Source organism: Strix uralensis, chromosome 1, assembly GCF_047716275.1.
Source record: "Strix uralensis isolate ZFMK-TIS-50842 chromosome 1, bStrUra1, whole genome shotgun sequence".
Lineage (NCBI taxonomy): Eukaryota > Metazoa > Chordata > Aves > Strigiformes > Strigidae > Strix > Strix uralensis.
In genome coordinates, this window is record NC_133972.1 from 101,842,382 (window position 1) to 101,862,749 (window position 20,368).

The 20,368-nt window shown below is 36.4% G+C and overlaps 1 protein-coding gene across 7 annotated transcripts in view; it reads right to left on the reverse strand.

Moving 5' to 3' along the window:
- Positions 1–868: 868 nt before the first annotated feature.
- The window catches only part of GALNT1 (polypeptide N-acetylgalactosaminyltransferase 1), a 91,622-nt gene continuing 72,122 nt past the window's right edge, over positions 869–20,368 (reverse strand). For all 7 annotated transcript variants that reach the window (XM_074875346.1, XM_074875328.1, XM_074875355.1 and 4 more), the window contains 8 exons: positions 19,183–19,390; positions 17,450–17,620; positions 15,911–16,028; positions 14,392–14,572; positions 6,813–6,952; positions 5,583–5,681; positions 4,699–4,833; positions 869–2,244 (listed from right to left, as the gene is read on the reverse strand). In XM_074875346.1, the coding sequence (XP_074731447.1) occupies positions 2,098–2,244; positions 4,699–4,833; positions 5,583–5,681; positions 6,813–6,952; positions 14,392–14,572; positions 15,911–16,028; positions 17,450–17,620; positions 19,183–19,390 (1,199 nt within the window). In that variant the 3' untranslated portion in view covers positions 869–2,097. The remainder of the gene's footprint in view (positions 2,245–4,698; positions 4,834–5,582; positions 5,682–6,812; positions 6,953–14,391; positions 14,573–15,910; positions 16,029–17,449; positions 17,621–19,182; positions 19,391–20,368) is intronic.

Here is a 20,368-nt window from a genome sequence, read left to right on the forward strand (position 1 = left end):
AAAACATGACCCAAACCATCACTCACTGGTACACAGCAGAAAACCGAAAACGGTATTTTGGTGGCTAATATGCAGTATCAGGCAACCACAAACTGTACTTCAGAAACAGTATAAAAGCAAGAGGGACCACAGAGTATCTAAGGAGCAAGAAAATGCATCAATTACAAATGATGACACTGTCACCCATCCCATCCCCTACACCGACTGTACCAAATGAGTAAGTCTTCTCACATAACCACTAGAGGTTTTTTTCAGTCATCTTGGCACACACTTCAATATCTTTCTGTTAAATGTACCATACCATTACTTTCATAAACCCACTCTGACCTCATTTGCAGGGCTATCCAAAAAGAGGGGTCAGTGAAAGACAGCTAGGTATTTAGATGTTTTATCTGATTAATCCCACATCATCTCATCCTATGTATATTTTTAAAGCAGCAACATAATACTGCGATTTTTTAACATTTGCCCTGCTTTGTGTATGAAAACACTTCCGTACTGCTGCAGAAATAATGGAGATAACACTGACTAAAGCAACTTGGAATAACAAATCTAAAATGGCCATAACAGCCAAATATAATTCCACACAACTTTTGCATGAGTCTAGGTTTAATTTGCTTTACAGGACAGTTGGCCAAACAATGACATTTATCATAAAAATATCCTCTCCATTAAGCAAATCTCATTTTTCTTTCCAAAAGAAAATTCAATGTATACTCTGAGCATTCTGTGGCTCATTTTCAAGATCAGCCCACACAGATTTTTCTTAAACAAAACAAAGCAATTCAGTCAAAAAATGCAGACCAATGTAATGACATAGTCATACTGCTTTTGGCTATGTTAACTTTAAAAACCATGCCAATTTAGCTATTTTTCTTTAGGTTTTATTAGAAAAAAGCAGCAGATCAACATTACAATTCAGAGTCTAATCTAAATATGCACTTGACAATGAAGCACACATCTGAATATGAAGTGAAAAAGGATTCCAGAAAACCTTCAGTTTTGCCAATCTCCTGCTACCCAAATCATGTATCTTTTCTTCTGTCTTTCTGATGACTGAAATCAAACAAGGAACAAAAGATTTATTGCTATGAAAACAAAACCGTAGTACAGTAGTATGAGTCTTGGGCGCTAAGCATATTCCATCAAGTTAACTTAATTTCAAATCTTTTGTTTGGCCATGAAAGTCCATGAGCTGACTGACCCAAGTATAAACTGAAACGGCAGGTCTGGACAAAAAAAAGAAGTTAGACAGTATGTTAACCTCCAGTTTTCAGACAGTAATAGAAAGATACAATTCCAAGAGCCAAGAAATTAAAATAGAAAAAATGAAAAAAGTTGATCTGACATTCAAGAGCTAAGTTTATTCTTATGCTCATTTTGTTTGCGCCCAAAATAATTTTAAACTCACCAGAAAAAAAAATAGTATTTATGGACTATCACACAATTGAAAAAGAGAAACAATTGCCTTTTGACTTGGTTATTTTCCCCCACTAAGGTATAAAATCTACATATAAATTTGATACTTCACTATAACAAATTGTACTTTTCATAGTTCTGATTTAGTTTCCATTAAACCCTGTTTACTTTTTGTTTTTAAACCACAGAATTCTTATTTCATGTTACTGAATCTGGTTTCCAGCTCCCTCTTTCATTTATTTGTGGATCTATATTTAGTAGTCTGATTACCACTGCTAGCCAGGAAAAAAAACAATTCTTGGAACTTTCTTCATTACAACAGCACTTTCAGCAGAGGTTACTGATGTGCAAGCAAACTACAACGATATGCAGCTCTTCAGAGAGACTATTTCACTGATTATGTTTCCACTGTCCAAACGTTCCCTAAATTATTTGCTGGAAGAAACTCTTTCAATCTTGTAAACATCAGTGGGCGCAGTTTCACTAGTATGTGTGGTAGTTTCACATCCTTATACAGGAAGGCTTGTTCACAGCTACTAAGAAGCTGCAGGAGCTCTAACAGCTGATGAACTGTGGATTCTGCTGAGCAGAAGTTTCTTCTGTTGCTACTTAACAAACAGTGTAGCCAAAGTATCAGCCGAGGTAGCCCAGTCAATCCTTGCTTTTCTTTAGAACCTCTCAGAATATTTCTGGAAGGGTGACATTGCGAAGCAACCACTGCTGGGAGCGGCTGCCGTTGCAGTCTCTGATGCTGGGTACCTGGCTGTCCTCTTCGGTGGCTTTGTCCAGGCACTGGTTACTGTTCACATGCAACAGGGTTAATTTCTTGAAGACAAAATAAGAAGAAATTAGTTTTACAGAAATCACCAGTCATAAGCTAACCAAAACGTTTTTAGTGGCCATTAAACATTCTTTCATAGGTGAGTAGGAACTGGTTACTGACTCCAGATCCCAATCCTAAAGAACACTTAAATATGCTATTTGATGTTGTAGATACTAACATCGCTTCATGAAAAACAGAACAGTCTGAACTTTTAAATTCTGTTCTTTATCAAGCAATAGCCACCATTCCTTAAATAGGACTATACAGCTAGGGATCTTTGAGGAGTTAGAAATTATAGTTTGGTAAGATACATCACTTCAATTATTACTTACAAGAGTAGTTTTTATCAGATCAGAATGACTACATTAAATATGTATTCAAAAGTACATTTTTTTTTCTCAGTTGGGGACACAAAACTGACCTTACGCTATGTTCTTCTGGCTCTATGTTCTTTTTAAAAATTATGTTCTTTTTTTAAAAAAAAAATGTGTACCAATTCACATATGTATATATCTTTTCCAATACCTACTAATCTTACTTATGCAATCTTCCATACACCACTCTGTCTACCTCGGCACTATCCTCACGGAGAAGAGATCTTCAGAAATTGCATTTCCTGCCACTGTACTATGGATACTCATCAACTTGTCTATGGTACTGACAGGCATTGCTATCAGTATTTCTTCTCTTACTCAGCAGCACAATGAGGACACAGGACTGTCTGTAAAGTGGCAGAACAGGCAGGCCTTATGTGCACAAGCACCAAAAACCTGAGCACATCAATCTCCTGCACTCATACAGCAGCTGGAGAATGAGGAAGGGAGTTGAAACAGACTTAAGTAGAAAAATAACTAACACAAAGTTGGGGGTTTTTTTTCCCCTCCCCTCCTTTCTTTTTCTTCCTGGTAGACATTAAGGGAAAGGGGCTTCTTACATGCCTCCTGAACAGAGACAGAAGGAAAAAAAACCTACGGAAAAATCACCCAACTATGTGGGCAGGAGTTCTTGCTAAGTATTTTCTAACTTATTTTTGTGCTTTATTAGCCAGCTTTCTGTAAAGTACTGAAGGTTATACCTAGATTTTCCACTGACAGAATAAAGAGAAAAAACACATACAACCAAATTTATGGCTGAGGATAGACAGAGGGGAAGTCTGTTTTACAGTCTGTAGCAATCATTGCAAGACAAACCATTGCAATTAGGTGTCTAAAGATGCAATGTTTTTACCATTGATAAGGTAGAAACAAAATAAAAAGCACTTGCTGTTTGGTGAATCACTGCATGTAGTAGTATTACATACCTTATTTACCTAAGTCAGGTAAACCAACTACATTAAAAACAAGAATGAATGATTCCCAAGACTCAAATTGAATCATTTCAATTAACATTTAATCCTGAAAGCCTTCAACAGCTTCCTTCAGTCTCCTATCGGAAGTTGTTCGCAATGTGTAGAAATGCTAGTACAGATCCACTATCTTCCACATTAACTGCCATTCTAATCAAAGAATCATCATAATACATATTTCCTTTTAGTCTTAAAGACTGTAGGTTTTGTTAATACCTCAACTATTAAAATCGATAGCAAGTCTATTTAGCTAGAAATATCCCCCCCTTTTTTAAATTAGTGAAATGACTTTTTAGTAGCTACATATGTTCTCTTTATAAATAGTCATCATGATTATAATGGCAAGATTCTTCTTCCACAAGTTATTTCGCAACTCTTTCACAATAATTGATTTTAAATTAACAAGCTTGAGAACTATTTTTTTCTAACTAGCCATGACATAAGTCAGAATTCTTGACTGCACTACCCAATCACAAAATTGTTTTTAGAGCTTGCAAATCTAATTAATGATGAATGAATCAACAGTCAACGATTTCTAGATCTGGCAGTTCAACATATGAACTTCAAAATAAATTTGAACACTACATACAGGAAAGAGAATGATTAAAATAAAGCTGTTTTAAGCATCTCTACCTTAAACATACCACAATTAGAAATTTAAAATCTTCCTTACAATTTTGGGATGCTGATTTTTTAGTTAGAAAAGTATTTCCTTTTAAACTTGTGCAAGATAAGACACCAGGTGCTGAATTTGTTACAAGATTGCTAGCAGTGTCTTTTACTGGTCCAGTAGATACCTGGAATACTTTTCCATTGTTGATCTCATTGTAACAAAACACGACACTAGCAGACTATCTTTCTCCAGAGGATCCAAAAGCACATTGAAAATACTCTTCTAAAAGCTCACCCAAAAGTCACCAGGTAATTAAATCAATACAGATGCCCACTGAGTGACCACACCATGAATTAATAACAGAGGAAACATAATCCTGACTTTGTATCCTGGTTTGATTGTCAAATAGTGGTCCCACACCGGAATATGTTGCTCTGTAGGCTCACAGAAAAACCCAAGTTGTCTCATTTTAATGTCACAAGTCATTAGAAGACTTACCACTGGATCATATTCCCAAAGCTGATTTCCTTTTAGATGGTGGCACTTGAGCATTGTTACTGGGCCATTAAGTTTGGATACATCTAAACACAAATCATCTGTTCGAATTTCTTTGTTGGCAGTATATGAGAAAACCTAGACAGAAAAAGAATGAAAAGAACTGAAAAAAAGTTCAACTAAAAGATTCCTGGGGCAGAGGAAAAGGGAACGTTTGTGCATTACTTCATTAATACCCACTAAACATTTTTTTCTTTCCCCTTCAGCATGTAAAGCAAGATTATTTTTTTTTTTTAGGGAATAAATATAAACAATGTATGAACAAGCTCTTCAGTCAAAATTGACATTGTTTTTGAATTGCAGACTGCTTCCTGCATAAAAACAGGAGGATACCAAACAACAGGTAATCTCTGTATATTGGAAAACAATTAATCAAGAATTATTAACAAAGTAGAACAAAAAAACAGATGTAAAAGATTCCAAAACCGACACCCAGAAAAATGTACGTTAAATACAGCTTTTCAGGTACCGGCGTGTTTTTTTAAGCAATGATGCAATCAGGAGGTCTAACCAGAAGACAGTTCTAGAGAACTACAGGAGATGAAGCCTAGCTTATAGTACAGTCTCCTCCTCCCTTCCTCTCAGCTTTGACTTAAAAGTTGATCTAAAACCAATTGCAATCAGGCCTCAAAAACCCACGAATGACAAACCACCAACAAATCTTCTCATGCATTTCCTCTTACAGGCCTCTTCTTGAATGAGGGTTTCCTAAACCTTACAACTTAAGTATATTTTAAGGATAACTTCTGAAAAAATTGAAGAATTGTCCTGATGAGAAGTAGTGTTCCAAATAATTCAATACATTAATTTTCCTAAAAAATTGTCACCTGATTGCCACCCATTCCATGGCAGTTAAAGATTCCAACTTTCTCATTTTCTTTTCTTGCCATGTTATCCAGACATTGATTCGTCTCCACATTTCTTATCTGGGAGTGAAAAAGAGCACATCACCAAAAGTTGTTATTTTTAGAAGAGAACTAGCTCCATATCAAACCACACCAGCACCAGTTCTCTCTGCTATACATTAGAGGTTATGTGAATTAAGTGTGAAATATAGGAACCATACTACAATGAGACATTGGGGTCTGAGACTCAAAATCCTGAGCAAATGTTCAAGCTACCAGATTACAGAACCATGTTTGTTTCTTTGCTTTCTTTTGGTGAATCTTTCCATCGTGCGGACTCTTTGCTCAGACTCAAGCTACAACACAATGGATGCGATTGAGTATCCAACCCAAAACCTTCAGAAGACTAAAAGCACTCTCCTAGGCACGGTGGGTTTAATTCCCTTTGAAATCACAGGTGACCGGGTTCAATTTCCTCACTTCTTGAGTTGCAGCCTTAATCCCTGTATTACTATATAGTAAGCAGGCATGAATATCAAGTCTCCGATAGTCATGCAGCAGCATGAATGCCTGCTCCATTTTGTTAAAAGCATTTCTTTTAGAAACAAACAGTACAAAAATCACCCTGACAACAGGCTCAACATTTGGCTTAAACTAACTTGTAGGGGAGAGTAGGTGCCTACTTATTTAGGACATCATAATCTGTACTACCTCTACAGTCACTTAAGAAACTTTAAAGAAAAAAAAACAGGGAAATGCCCAGCAAGGCTTACAAATCACTGGAATTTGCTGGTCACTAACAAGGGTTCTGGGTGTGAAGTTCAGAGCAATTTTTAGGCAAAGCCCTTGCTTGACCTGGTCTAGTTTATTAAGCAAAACTATGTTCCTACTCTACACATGGATAACTTTCTGCATAACATTCTCTACAACTATAAATTTCTGAAGGAATATTTCTAAAGCCATTCTGTGTGACATCTAGTACTGTAGTAAGGAAGGGAAAACATTCAAATTACAATACTGTATACCCAAGTTCAGTTTTCTGCCTCACTGAGAAACTAGAGGTATCATTTTACAGGTGACATGAACACGGGTGCAAGATACTTAAGCTTTGCTGGAGGTAACTTGTTTGCACTATTCAATTCAGAACACAAACAACTTACTGTGCAATGTACTTTACATAGGGTAGATAAATATGTAGGATAAAAATCTTACCTCTCCCAGAGAAAAGTAATGGCGTGGAATTTGGGAATCAGGATAAACATTCTCCAGGTACCAGGAGAAAGGCTTGCACTGGAGCTTGCGTCTTAGTCCCAGTCGTGATGATATGTCCCCATAATCAACTTTAGTAACTCCTGTAGAAACAAAGAAAGCTTTATTTCAGTGGCTGCTAATAAACATTATATAATTCTATTTAATACAAAAATCACCAGTATAATACACTGCTTGCATGAAAGACTTTCTCTTTAGAGAGTCATCTCTACACAACAAGTGTTTTACTTTTTTTTTTTTCAAATATAGCATTATGCTGTTTATATTCTCAGAGAGTACACATCAGTCGCTACCTGTCACTCTTTTTCCAGATAATTATACAAAAGATGGAATCACTACCTCTGTGCTACATATGACAATTTCTTACCTGTGGTTTGTGGAACAAATTGAATGCAGCTGCTTACTAAGTTATCAGAGGAGAAAGGTTGAAACCATTATAGTCACTAATGCCATTCTGTCCCCAATGACAACTGGGGTGCATATCTATGCAGTATAACGTAGCAGTCTCCTTCTGTGAAGCAAGGAGAATTCCATTTTAATTTAATTCTGTAAACCAGGTACCACCTGCTGGACCCTTCATCATCTAACTGCACAAAGAAACAGTCAGAAAGCAGCCTTCATACAGGGAACTAATCCTTTAATAATTCAGTATTTGTTCAATATAACTGCAGCATTTGCAGGAAGTATGTTCACCATTAGGACTGTTATCATTTTTTGTGGTATTTTGCTTGCCTTTCTTCTCCTTTCTCCTCATTTATCAAAGTGTTCATTCTTCCTGTATCTTTCCACTCCTTTATGGTTGCTTTAATTTCTTCTGAAAATTTATTTGTGCAAGTCCCATCTGCAGATGGTTTGAGGAAGGTGAGCATGATCAGTAGATACTTTTGCCTCATCAGAATTAAGCACTATTGTCATTAATATTCCAATAATATTAATTAAGAGTAGGATAATTCCTACTTTTCAGGCATCATGTTCTTTTTTTATTTTCCACACTACTCTCCATACCACACAGGCCAAATGTAATGCACTACAAAAAAATCCAAACCAAAAACCCAACCCAAAAAAGAACAAAACCAAGGCCTAGCAATTTAAATTCCCCTCACAGACCACAAATATGGCTCAACTGGCCACCACACTACAGACCTCCAGCTGCATACATTTTTCAGAAATCCCTCCAGAGGACTGTGAACTACCTCTAAAATTGTTGACCTTCTGAAACTGAGTTTGAGACATTTCTAAATTGCCATACTGTGTTATTAAATCGACCTGCCAGCAGATGGTGTATTTCTACTCAACAGATAAGTGCATAATTTCAGCTAAATGTTTGTAAATATCAATAAAATCATTAGTAATTTCAATATCCCAGAAAGAAAAAATGATAGCCAGGCTTTTTTTTCTTTTAAAAAAAAAAACACCAAAAAACTAAAGATTTTTTTAACAAAGATGCCGGAAAACTATACTAGTAAGGGAATGAAAGCAAAGGAAAGCTTGCTTTTAACTGAAATTTTGAATAGTGTGAATGAAATTTAAAAATCTCTTAGAATAAAATCCCAGAAGACTTCAGTCTGGGCTTTCCAGTCAAAAAGAAATCCCAAAACCAAAGAACACAAGACAAAAAAATCCCCAAAACACTGCTCTATCTTCACCAAAGCAAATATTTGCTTTATACCAAAAGAAGTACTCTCTCAAAAGATGATGGAATAAGACAAAAAAGGCTGTATCAATCACAGCTAGGTATGGAGCTCTTCATTCTTCAGTGATGACAAAGCAGCTGACAGATGAAACAGTTACCATGCCATCCTCACAACCACTTTACAATACTCAAAACATTCATCAGTTTCCTACACTGACCTTCAGAAAACAACACTGTTAAGGCTTCGTCACATCACTGAATGGCAGTAAGAATTAAAGTCACAACCATAAAGAATTAAATGCAAATTGATACTTAATAGCATACAAGTGTGCTGTTTCTTAAAGTAGTTTTAAATGCCACCATGTAGAAGGAAATGTGCCAGCTGATTTTCCTTCCATTATAATGAAATAAAAGGTGTGTATTATATTTCATTTAGCCATTATTAGTCTGAAAGATTTTTAAAAAGTTGTCCCTGAAGTTAGGTCTGCACCAAGCCATATACTGGCACATAGACTACAGTTAGCATAAGGTTAGCAGATGGACCGAATAGCAGAACCCATACAGTTGCCTTAGGGCTCTCCTCTAACAAGGCTGAATTACTCTGTCTCCTAGGTTTCTGGTACCTTATCTATATCACTCAAAACTAGCTTGAGTATTCCTATACAACTGCTCTACACAGTGCAGCGGCAGTTACTTATGCATAACAGTTCTTTTGGGGAAAAAAAATGGAAGCAAACTAGGAAAACTGTGAAGTATAAAGCATATAAAAAATAAAGTACATATCTAAATCATTATTTTCTCCACAGACCAGTAAAATTTATATACACAAACAGTGACATATACCTTCCAGTGTTTTTATACCTGCTTTTAAAGGCTCAGCTAAAAAACCAAAACAAAACACCAAACCACAAAACAAGAATTAAATCAAATCTTCCTCCCAGGAGACAATTATGACAGACTCTACAGGTACATGCATCATAAGGAAGACAATCCTCATGTCCACTAGTTGTTCTTTCAAATATTTGGGTTTGGTTCATTAAAAAAATAAAATCAGAAATAGTATTTAACAGTACTGGCTATTGTTGTCTTTACTTGACCATGCAATATACATATTCCCCCCTCCAACCCTAATTACATTAAAAGCCTGGACCTCCCTTATGATTCTATTTGTCACACAGCTTGCTGTTTGCTGGGGGACAATTGTGTGGGTTTTTTTTTTTTCACTCATATGCTTAAAGATGTACTCAAAAATAAATATTGATAAGACAAAAAAACCTTAACAGCATATCATCCAACCACACTATCACCAGTTCTTTTGTACTAATCTAAGATTCATCTCAGCACTTGCTTGTGCTGTCACTATTCTTGAAGAAGTTTGGTATGCAGTACCAGACTACTCTTATTAGTAATATATTCCTTATACCTTTACAAAAACATACATATAATGATGTCTATCAGTAGACTATTCCTCCTTCAGTCTAATTTTTTTTGCCACCTTCTATTTAAGCTTTCCATCAGTCATGTTGCAACAGCTCTGCCATCCTCAAAATTTCAAGAGCTGAAGATTTGCTTGCCAAGTTCAATGTGTGGCAACATATTTATGCTAAACTGCTTTGAAAAAAAGCATGTTTTCAACATGATTACAAATTGCTCAATTATTTTCAAAAGCACAGTATGACATCGAAAACCAGTCTTCTGTTAAAAATCATAGAACTTGGTTTTATTTAGTATCATGAAACTCGATAGCAATAATCATTTAAAACCGATTTGAATATCTATATTATTTGCATTCCCAATTAATGCTAAATAGGGAATACTAGCTGAAAACAAGAACACATGGAATCACTCAGTATGTATTTCGAACATAGACTTAGCTACATTGCAAGATGTGGACTCAGTCCCTTCTCTGTCCTCTCGATCAACCCATTTCCAGATGTTGCCCATTTCCAGTCTGTACATACTGACCCTTGACTTACCATGTTTGGCTGGAGACAAGTGCATACAGTGACTAGAAACTAGGTCTACTGATCCAGTTTTCAGGAAACACACCTATGTGTCTGTCTAGATGGCTCTTGCTCAGGTAATTCTGCAGTTCTACCTTTTCAGGTCTTCTGCCTGTCCGCTTAGCCCCAGAGCAATAGGGGCAAACCTCTGGGGCAAACTTGTTGTCAACAATAAAATTAATTTCCATACAGTAGACAAGGCTCTACTCCCATTCATTGGAGCTTCTTTTGGGGATGCCTTCAGCTCACCAGCTGGACAAGGAACAGGGGGAGCACTTAGGAGCTGGAACCCAGACTCACATACAGCACAGAGAAACCACACAGTCTGAAGGTATCCAGGCTTCTCCTTTAGATTAAGGATACCAAGAAATTCTACAACTGTCAGTTTATCATTAATTAGTAGTTAGGAGAAGGTTAGGGGGAGGTAGCTGTGGTAAGCCAGCCTAATGCTTTGCAGCTGCTGCGGTGGAAAGTGGCAACTTCCCCTTGCTCAGCCTCAGATTCCTGCTGCACATCCTGTGCTGACACAGGTTCTAACTTAACCAGTAGAGCACCAGCCCACAGGACAAGTGATCCTGACAAGGTCAGCAAGTCAAATCAGCTGACATAGATGCACAATTGAATCCCCATCACCTGCCATGAAAAGCAAGGCACTTTCCTCACAGTAAGTTGTCTGACATTGCCATCTCATGAAGCCTCACCTTGGACAATCCAGTCCTAGTATTTTAGACTGGAGAAAGTGATGAAAGGCCAGCACTAGAAATAAGGAAGTGGTAGAGTCTGCAGAACAGAATGACCAGAGCCAGGAATCAAACTATTCACCTGCATGTGCTGGATGTGTTTACTGAAAGCTGAAGAGGAAATGCCCTGGGAAACAGCACCCTGCTGTAATGCATGACCATGAGGAAAACTGTCAGCTACTGAGAAAAGACTACAGTTTAGTGTCATTACTGCCATGGAGAGTAGCTGTTGCATGCAATGAGATAGGCTTGATTTTGGCTGAGCAGCAGCTGCTGCAACACTTTCCTGCCCAACCTCCATCTGTACCTAACCACTTCTAAGCAGAGAGACGGCTTTTAAAATGCATGAAAGCTTAAAACAGACAAGTAACAATTTCTACTAGGCTGTACTTATTAGAGAAAAAAGGATTACAGGCTTACTTTTCAAGAGGGCAGCTTTTCATTTAACTACATTACATCAATAGTAAAAAGTCTCTTGAGTTCCTATCATTCAAGCAGTAAGCCTTTTTTTTTTTTTTTTCCTCCAGACAACACAGATTACATGAAGTGGGAAAGCTACCTGAGAATCTTAGGTTTGCTTTCCTGGACCAGTCCCTCTGTGATTCACTGTCTTAGGGGAGCAGAAAAGAAAGGATATAAAGGAGGAAACAAATTTCTTGTTAACTAGGCTCAATGATGCCTGTCAGTATATTACCTCCTTCAAAATCCAATTTTCTCATCCATGTCAACTAACGAGAGAAGACCTGGGTGCACAGAGGATTGCTTGCTTTCCCCGCTCATCTGCACGCAGACTTGCAAACCAGCATCAGCTTAAAAATCCTCACCTCGCTCCTTGCAAGAACATGTGACACTGTCACAGTAATATTGAAAGTACACATTGTACTAGCAAAGAGTTTCAGAGGCTGCATACTGTACTCTGCCAGAGGGTCACTACACTACCACTCTGCAAGAACTAAACATTTAAATTTTTATATTAGAAGGATACCTGGAAAAGCTGAGTATGGCTAAATGAGCCAATGTAGCAGAGAATGACTGAGTTCAAGACAACTGAGGGCCAGAAAGACTTACTAAAATTTATACTGATGTTATTTGCTGTCAACTGGTAAAATCAGGATATGCAACACTCAGGTAAGATTGGAGACTCCAGAATAAGAACAGTAAGGTGTTTGTGAACTTCCCAAAATAGTAATCCTTTCTAGTTAATATCTACTGGCTCTAACAATTTATGTGGATTTGGGGGTGAGAGACATGAGCAGCAATGAGTATATTTATATGTTCATTCTCTGAATAATAGGTATTACATCATAGCTAAGAATGACCCACAGTACTAACCACTACCTTCCCAGCTGCAGGCAACAAACCAATTTCAGAATAACCCAACTTATACAGGTACTATATAATCCTATTCTTGAAAGACTTGTAAATTCTAGTACCAAATTCAGTGCAGTGTCAGTACGGATATGGGTACACAAATGAGATCATCTGCCAGTCAGCTGGTGCAAATGCTTGAAGAGGAGCTTGGTAAAAACAAGTCCCTGTCCAACAATCATTCAGGCTATTAGCATACCAACTATGCAAACATGCATCTTTTGAAAGGAAAGAAAATATACAGTGCAGTTATAGAAAACTACTTAAGTTACTTTCACCGTTTCAAAATTTTTACTACATTCTATTTTAAATTAAATTCTTTCATTCCTTTTCTCTAACAGGAGAATGCATTCATATTCCACAATACTGCAAAACTATGAAAGTCCTATTAAAATAACAAGCCTACAAAATTCAAGCAGTATTATTCCTTTTGTAGCTTACGATTACCACATAAAATGGAAGGACTATAGAGATTATATATAAAGTAACAGAGCCTTAAGTAATTTACATTTGTTTTTTAGACTTAGATTTTAAGATGTACTAAGTAGCTGGAACACCTAAATATAAAAATATCCTATCTTGACATGGATTTAAAAGCAATCTTAACCAAAACTGATCGCACCTATTTATATAGAACTTTTCTGAATATCTGTACATGTCATGTTTGAATTCATAATGCTTTATTAATAACAACACAGGGCAGTAACCATAAGATGTTAGATTCTGATTTCACCTAAGAAGCTTTGAGTAGTAGCGAGAATTACTTTTTCTTAATTAAAAATATCTTATAGTCTTGAGAAATGCATTCTCTTAAAACAAAAAACACCATAAATCTGCAGTCACTTGTTCTCACAAGTATTCTTAAAATCTGTAATCTAAAATTTGACATAGTTCAGATTCATATTACAGCTTTTATATTTCAATATAAAAGGTTTAATAAGCAAGTCATAAGGTAATACTAGTGTTAGAGATACATCTTTGGAAAAGCAGACATGGCATATAGAACTACCACTTAGTGTTTAAAGTCAAATGTCTGTAACGTCTCATGTATTTAGAAAGGATGTCTGTTGCTACCCAAAGTTTGTTGTTTGATAAGACAGAGACAACACAAAAAAATCCTGTAGGGACAAGTAATAAATTCAGTATTTCCCAGGCTTCCTTTCTTTTTCTGATTTTTTTTTCCCCAGAAAGTTTGAATTCATAGGAAATTTGCTCTCATATTTTATATCCTCTTGTTTAGTTAACATCCATTTTAAGAAACATAATAAATATCATCACAGTCAAGTATATTGGCAACTTGCCCCTGTGCTCTAGATATTGAAGTACAAACTCTACCAAGCCAAAAGATGTTAACTTTTGCCACTCCTGCTACAGGATTTCATTTAAATCACTTTTGTGATTTAAATTCAACCTGGAACGCCTGCCACACAGAAGTCACAGGTCAAACTCAGTACATTATGAGATGTATTTTGATGGCTAGTTTTCAGCACTACGATTGAGCTCTTTAACATTCCACTGAGCTTTAACTCTGTTGTACAGGAAAGCTCATTCATAAATCATATGCATGTTTAAAAAAAGTTAAAAAGAGACTTCAGGGCACATCTCTGGCTAACAAAATTATTTTTCAATTAAGACTTTCCTCTTTGTACATCTTACGTGAGCTTTGTCTTACAGACTTCAAAGCAATAACATTTTTATTTAAATACTCATGTTCTTTCCCAGTGGTAATAACATTTTAATTCTTAATAGGTATTTCTCATAACCAAAGACCTGCTCACCTGGGGAAATGATGTAAAAAAAGTTTTTGAATTCATCCATCCAGACTTCTGCAAGCCGCCTGTTATTTTTGTTGATTATCTGCCCTGTACCTCCTGGAAAAGTGTATGGTGTTGCTTTTCTGAACACATGCCCAACATGTGAACAAGTTACAATTTCCAAAGTGCCACCACACTGCCAGATCTGAAAGTGATAGAACAATTACCGCACAGCTTCAAGTTGTTAAAAAAAAGTTTATAAATGTTAATCACGTGCTTCTGTTCAGGTTGGAGGAACACCATTAGTTGAGGTCTAGAACAAATACATACTGCATGGAAGAGAAATGTATGCCTGTTTCCTGCTCAACAGATAAAGACATTCACAAGCTTGAGTAAGGTAGTGTAAGAAAGAGTACATCAGGCCTCACAGCAGTAATGCATCAGCAAGAGACTACCTCAGAGAACTGGGCAAGCTGACAGCAAAGGAATTGTCCTGGTTTAGCCAGGATAGGGTTAAGTTTCCCCAGCAGTGGGGGGGGAGCTCCAGCCGGGTTATTCAGATACCATGCGGACCTCACATCCTGGCACCGAAGCCAGACAGGTTGGTTAACACATGTGTTATGCCATTGCGTTTCTCACTGCTGTATTGGTAGATATTTTGCTCTGTTCATTGTTATTACTGTTATTCTTATTGTTATTGCTGTTGTTTGTTGTGTTGCTGTTGCACTGTTGTATTAAACCTCTCCTTATCTCAGCCTCGGGGCTTTGTATTTCACTCCCTTTGTGGGGGAGGGGCAGCGGCCACGTGGTCTCAGACCCCGGCAGGGACTAAACCACCACAGAAAGGAAAAGGCTCACATGAATCACTGGGAAGTAACAGGTGGTGATCTGTCCAAAGAATTCCATTATAAAATAGAATCTCCATGTAAAACCACCCATACAATTCCCAACCAAAGTTTCTGGAAATATTTTCAATTCTATTTCGGATGTCTAGAAGTGGCAGATTCAGAAAGCTGAACTACTTCAGAAGTATCCACCTATATACTCTGAGCTGGTATGTAAAACAAAAGGAAATAGTGCTACTTGATAGGAACAAAACTGAGACCACCACTGGTTAGGTGCACATCCAAATGAACACATGCAATCATTAAGTTAGAAAACAGCAAGAAGAGAGAGTTTATAACAGAGGTGCTCACATTTCAATGACACACAAAACCATGCACTGATGACATCACCCTTAACTTATGCTCCCCAATTAGCTTTTCTAAATGAATTCCTTTTAACACACACACACACACACACACACTCATTCTTCAGAATGACTATTCCAATCTTTTAATCACAAAGCTCTGCCAACTATTCATCATGCACTTTTCACTGACAGATACAGTCTTTGCATATCTCCATTGAAAGAAATTAACAGGAAGTAAGTGCTAACTGCAACAGTGGACGACACTGATGCAGACAGCAGATCTGTATTTACAGTACACAAGATGTACTGTCCTGAGTAACAAAACACTGAAAAGGGAAAAGTTTTACCTACCCTGAAAGAAATTTCTAAGTTTTCTCCACCCCAGATATCCATTCCAGCATCATATGTTCCAATTTCCTGAAAGTAATCTCTGTCTATTGAAAAAAGACCTCCTGCCATTGTAGGTGTCCTGAGGAAGAAAAAAAAAAAACACAAAAAATTACCATCAGTCACTATGAAAACATATAGTTAAATACATTTCATGCTTACACTGACAAAATGGCTTTTTATTCCCCAAGTTCCTAATATGTTCCTTCTCAGCAGGCTTCCATCCAAACTCAGTTACCATTGATTGTACTTGCTAGCTCAAAATTTTCTAGAGATGAAACCAGTTAGTGACAGTTCTCCTTATTTTCTCACTTCAAATTGGAGTCTGGATGGAGAAACAGCCCGTAGAAAGCTGCTGCCATTCCTGAGAAAGACTTCTGCCTCCACTATGGGTAACTCAAAAAACCCAGTTTCTTACAGGAAATTTATACTGTTCTTGAAAAAATTATGGGAGGCCATGAAGTGGCCTCCTTGCTTTCACTATTATTGCTTTGTACAAGAAAATTGTACAGTCAGAGTTACATCCAGATTTTCTTTACAAATTCCTTACTGGTAGAAAAAAATAAAACTATGGTAGTTTCTCCATTACTAACTTCAGTAACATCTCCCAAATTTCCATTTTTTTAGTCAACAAATACACAATACATAAATTATAATTAGGCTGACGATACAACTTTGTAGTTGAAGTATACAACTCATTTACACTTTTAGCATAAATGATTTTCTATCACTAGTCATTTTCCTGAAACACTTTGGGCTTTTTCTGAAAGACACATAAAATATAAGCTAGGTCACAATCTAACTAAAAATTTATGTGTTGTTTTTCCCCTAAGAAGGAAAGCGGGGGGGGGGGGGGGGGGGGGGGGGGGGGGGGCAGGGCATTAGCCATATCCTGAGAAGAGCTCTAGATTTCTTAAATGAAAAACAAAGAACTGTAAAGGTCATATCCTCAACTTTATGGTAAGTAAATATTGCCCACCTTTCAGAACAGTAAGGCAAGAAAATGTAAGTTTGCAACTGTTAAAAAGTACACATTACACACAAATTATCTGTCTCTCTAATTACCTTTGTCATAACATCTACATGACATGCAAGTATAAATTCACCTCCCATCCATGCACTTTGAAGACATTAAATTTATATATGCATGCACACACATGAATATGCCAAAAATTGATGCATCTTTCAAAATATTGTTTACTTTGTTAGAATAAAAGATAAAAATAAGGTTCAAAAAACCCTGTGCATTGGTATAAAAATGAGTTAAAAGGTGGCAATTGACATAAAACTTTAAAATATTTCTCAAGTGACAAGCTAATTGCTTCCTTCATTGCTACCAAAAGTTACCAACAGCCAATCCATGCAAAAACTTTTATGCTGTTCCTTCAACCAGACAAAAATGATGTTACAACACAATTCATTAAGTACTTACAAGATTAACCTAGAAAGGATATGACTAAACACCAGGTGAACTTTTTAACCAATTTAATAATTTCTTATTACCTAACAGGAAGGGTTCTATCTCCTTTCCGTCGATCCATCTCTCTCTGAGGAACAGGATACCAACGAAAATTCAACTTCCAGTTGAATCCACCATAGGTCATGTCAGAACCTGCCATATATTCAAAGGTGTCATCGCTAATTACGTCAATGATGGGACACACTACTGTTCTCCTAGAAAAAATTGAAAGAATCAAACCCATTTAAAGTGTCAAAAAAGGTGTTTTGTTTTTTTAAAAATTGTTTTAATACATGTACAGTTTGAATTTTCATAATGCTATCTCTTAACAACAGTATTCAACAGATTATTACCATGAAACACATTCAAATTCTGTCTAATTAGATTTAATTAATCTAAAGGAAAATATGTTTTTCGGATAGTTTTGGCATTACTGGCTCTTTTTTTAAATAGTATTTGCATTATTACCAGTAATAAATATTCATCCTTCTGCAGATGGAAAAATTGATCACAACTTTCTCAGTGCTACACAGTGATTGTATAGAAAACAAGAGTTTTTCATTTCTAGCTAAATGATCAAAATAACTTGCATGTTCTGAAATTAAAACTTGGTCATTAGCTCTGGGGAAGTATCCTTATATGCCCTCAGGACTAAGAAATGATAGTCATTGTTAACAAAGTATTACTGCAAAGTCAACAGAAAGTGGCCTCCTTGATCACTGTCCTGACATTATTAAGACATATACTCACAGAAACTAATTCTAATCATCTTAAAGACACTTAAGTTACCATCCTCAAGCAGGCTTCCTCTCACAGAAAGCTCTGTAAAAAGATTCAGGGGGTGCAACTAAATTTAAAGGACTTTGGTTGAGCCATTTGCACAAATTGTAAGTTTATGTATTGTAGTCTCACAAAAAGTGTGTTAATGATAACTTAAAGATCAGTATTATGTCTTGGCGCAGTGCTGAACAAAGAATATTATTTGTAGCTTTTTCATCACATAATACTGTATTTTGTAATGTTAAATTTTAAGTGATTTTTATCTGTAACCATATCGACAAAACAGATCTGTAACACCATACTTAATATCTAGTCTATTTAATACGCTGTTTACTAACAGACTAGTGTGCAACTACAGAGTTACTGCTCGGATGTATGAACATTTTACAAAGCACATCATTCTCTCACTTGTTTTTTTCCCCCTCAACACAATTTCCATCACAGTATCATGGATATAAGTGTTGTGAATATTGACTTATGATAGAAATATAAAGCTATGTTACTGCAGTGTAGATTCTAGCTTTAGAAAACACATCCCAGAAGACCAAGTCACAACACAGATTTCCACAATACAAACACATTACAAAATAAAGGAATCACAATAAGAACCTGGAAACGGTAAACCTGATAGTTCTTGCTCACAGTGTTGGTGCTACATGAGATCAGGGCTCTATTTCTTCCTCAAGAATACCTTCCCAAATTCATGAAGGAATGGGCCAGGCTGCAGATGGAAGACCTCAACTTTCACTGATTTCTCAACTCCATTCATGCTCAGGTCTCCTACTATTTAGCACATTCCCACACATCCTAATATAAGCTTCACTTTAAACCAAACTTTTAAAAAGTTGTACTGAATTAGCCTTTTATTCTTACACCAATGAGACTTTATCCAGCCCTTCAGAAAGTAGATATTTACTTGTAAGCTATATATTGTAGTACCTGGAACATTTCTTAATAACTGAAAAAAACCAACATAGACCAACAGATGGATAATTACCTGTCAGCTTTGATTCTTGCCAGCAGAGGTTCAAGCCAGCCTACTGTACATTCACAATGAGCATCTAAGAAGGTGATGACCTGGCCTTTAGAAGCAGCAGCGCCCTTTAATCTGGCTCTAATCAATCCAGAACGCTGTTCCATTCGAATCACGTGAACAGGTACTTTTAATTTTTTCACATAATTCTCCAGAGGTCTTTTCAAGAAGTCTGCAAAGAATGGTCAAAAACATGGAAACGGTTAGTTACATGGTTCAGCTTTTTTTTTTTTTTTTTGACTTAAGAGACATTTCCTCATTTCTTTTCTATCCTTTTTGTACTTTCTCAGCTAGTTTCCGCTGCTGCGTATTCTATACTTCACAATATGCCCTTCCACATCTCCATGTGTTTCACTTGCTAGAGCAGGAAGTTCTCCCTCCTCTTCATTTCTTCATTACAGAAAACACAAAAATGAAGAGTGTAGAATGCTTACATAGAAACCAGATGGAATCGGCAAGTTTTTATTATGGAGTAGATGTGACTTACTGTCAAAAACATATGCGTAAGTGCTCTTGGACATAACACTTCTCTACCAATAAAATATAGAAAATTATCTGACTAGCTGAAAATAACTAATTACTTCCTACAGGAATGTAACTTACAGATAATTTCTTTGCAAGCAGTTTAAAACATGATCAAATTCATTTTTCAATTATGCTTATCCTAGATTTTTCTGGCTAATATTTTTTCTATTATATTATCACTATAATACCTAAAACCAAAAATAAAGACAAAATCAGCTATACATAAATGCATATCTGTAATAGCAAAAAACCTCAGCTTAGCTGAGGAACAAATTATTCAGAATAGAACAGTCTTAACTGACTACCATATGCCTAGAGGCTCAAAATTACTTGCATTACAAAGAGCTGCCAAATTAACAAATTTCCCATTGCCAGGCACACTTTTTGGCCATCACGAAAAATTAGACTATGATGGATGATGCCAAAGGAAGAATAAAGAATTGAGGGAGAATGCAATTGACAGTCACAGAAGCAGATTTTGCAATAACTTGCAGATTTCAAATCTGTAAAAAAGGCAAAACAGTCTTATAACACAATATATTAGATTATACACTCAAAGCACATGGGAGTTGTACTACAACAGTGCAAAGCTATAGTAGGATTTAGCATAAGATACTAAGTGCCT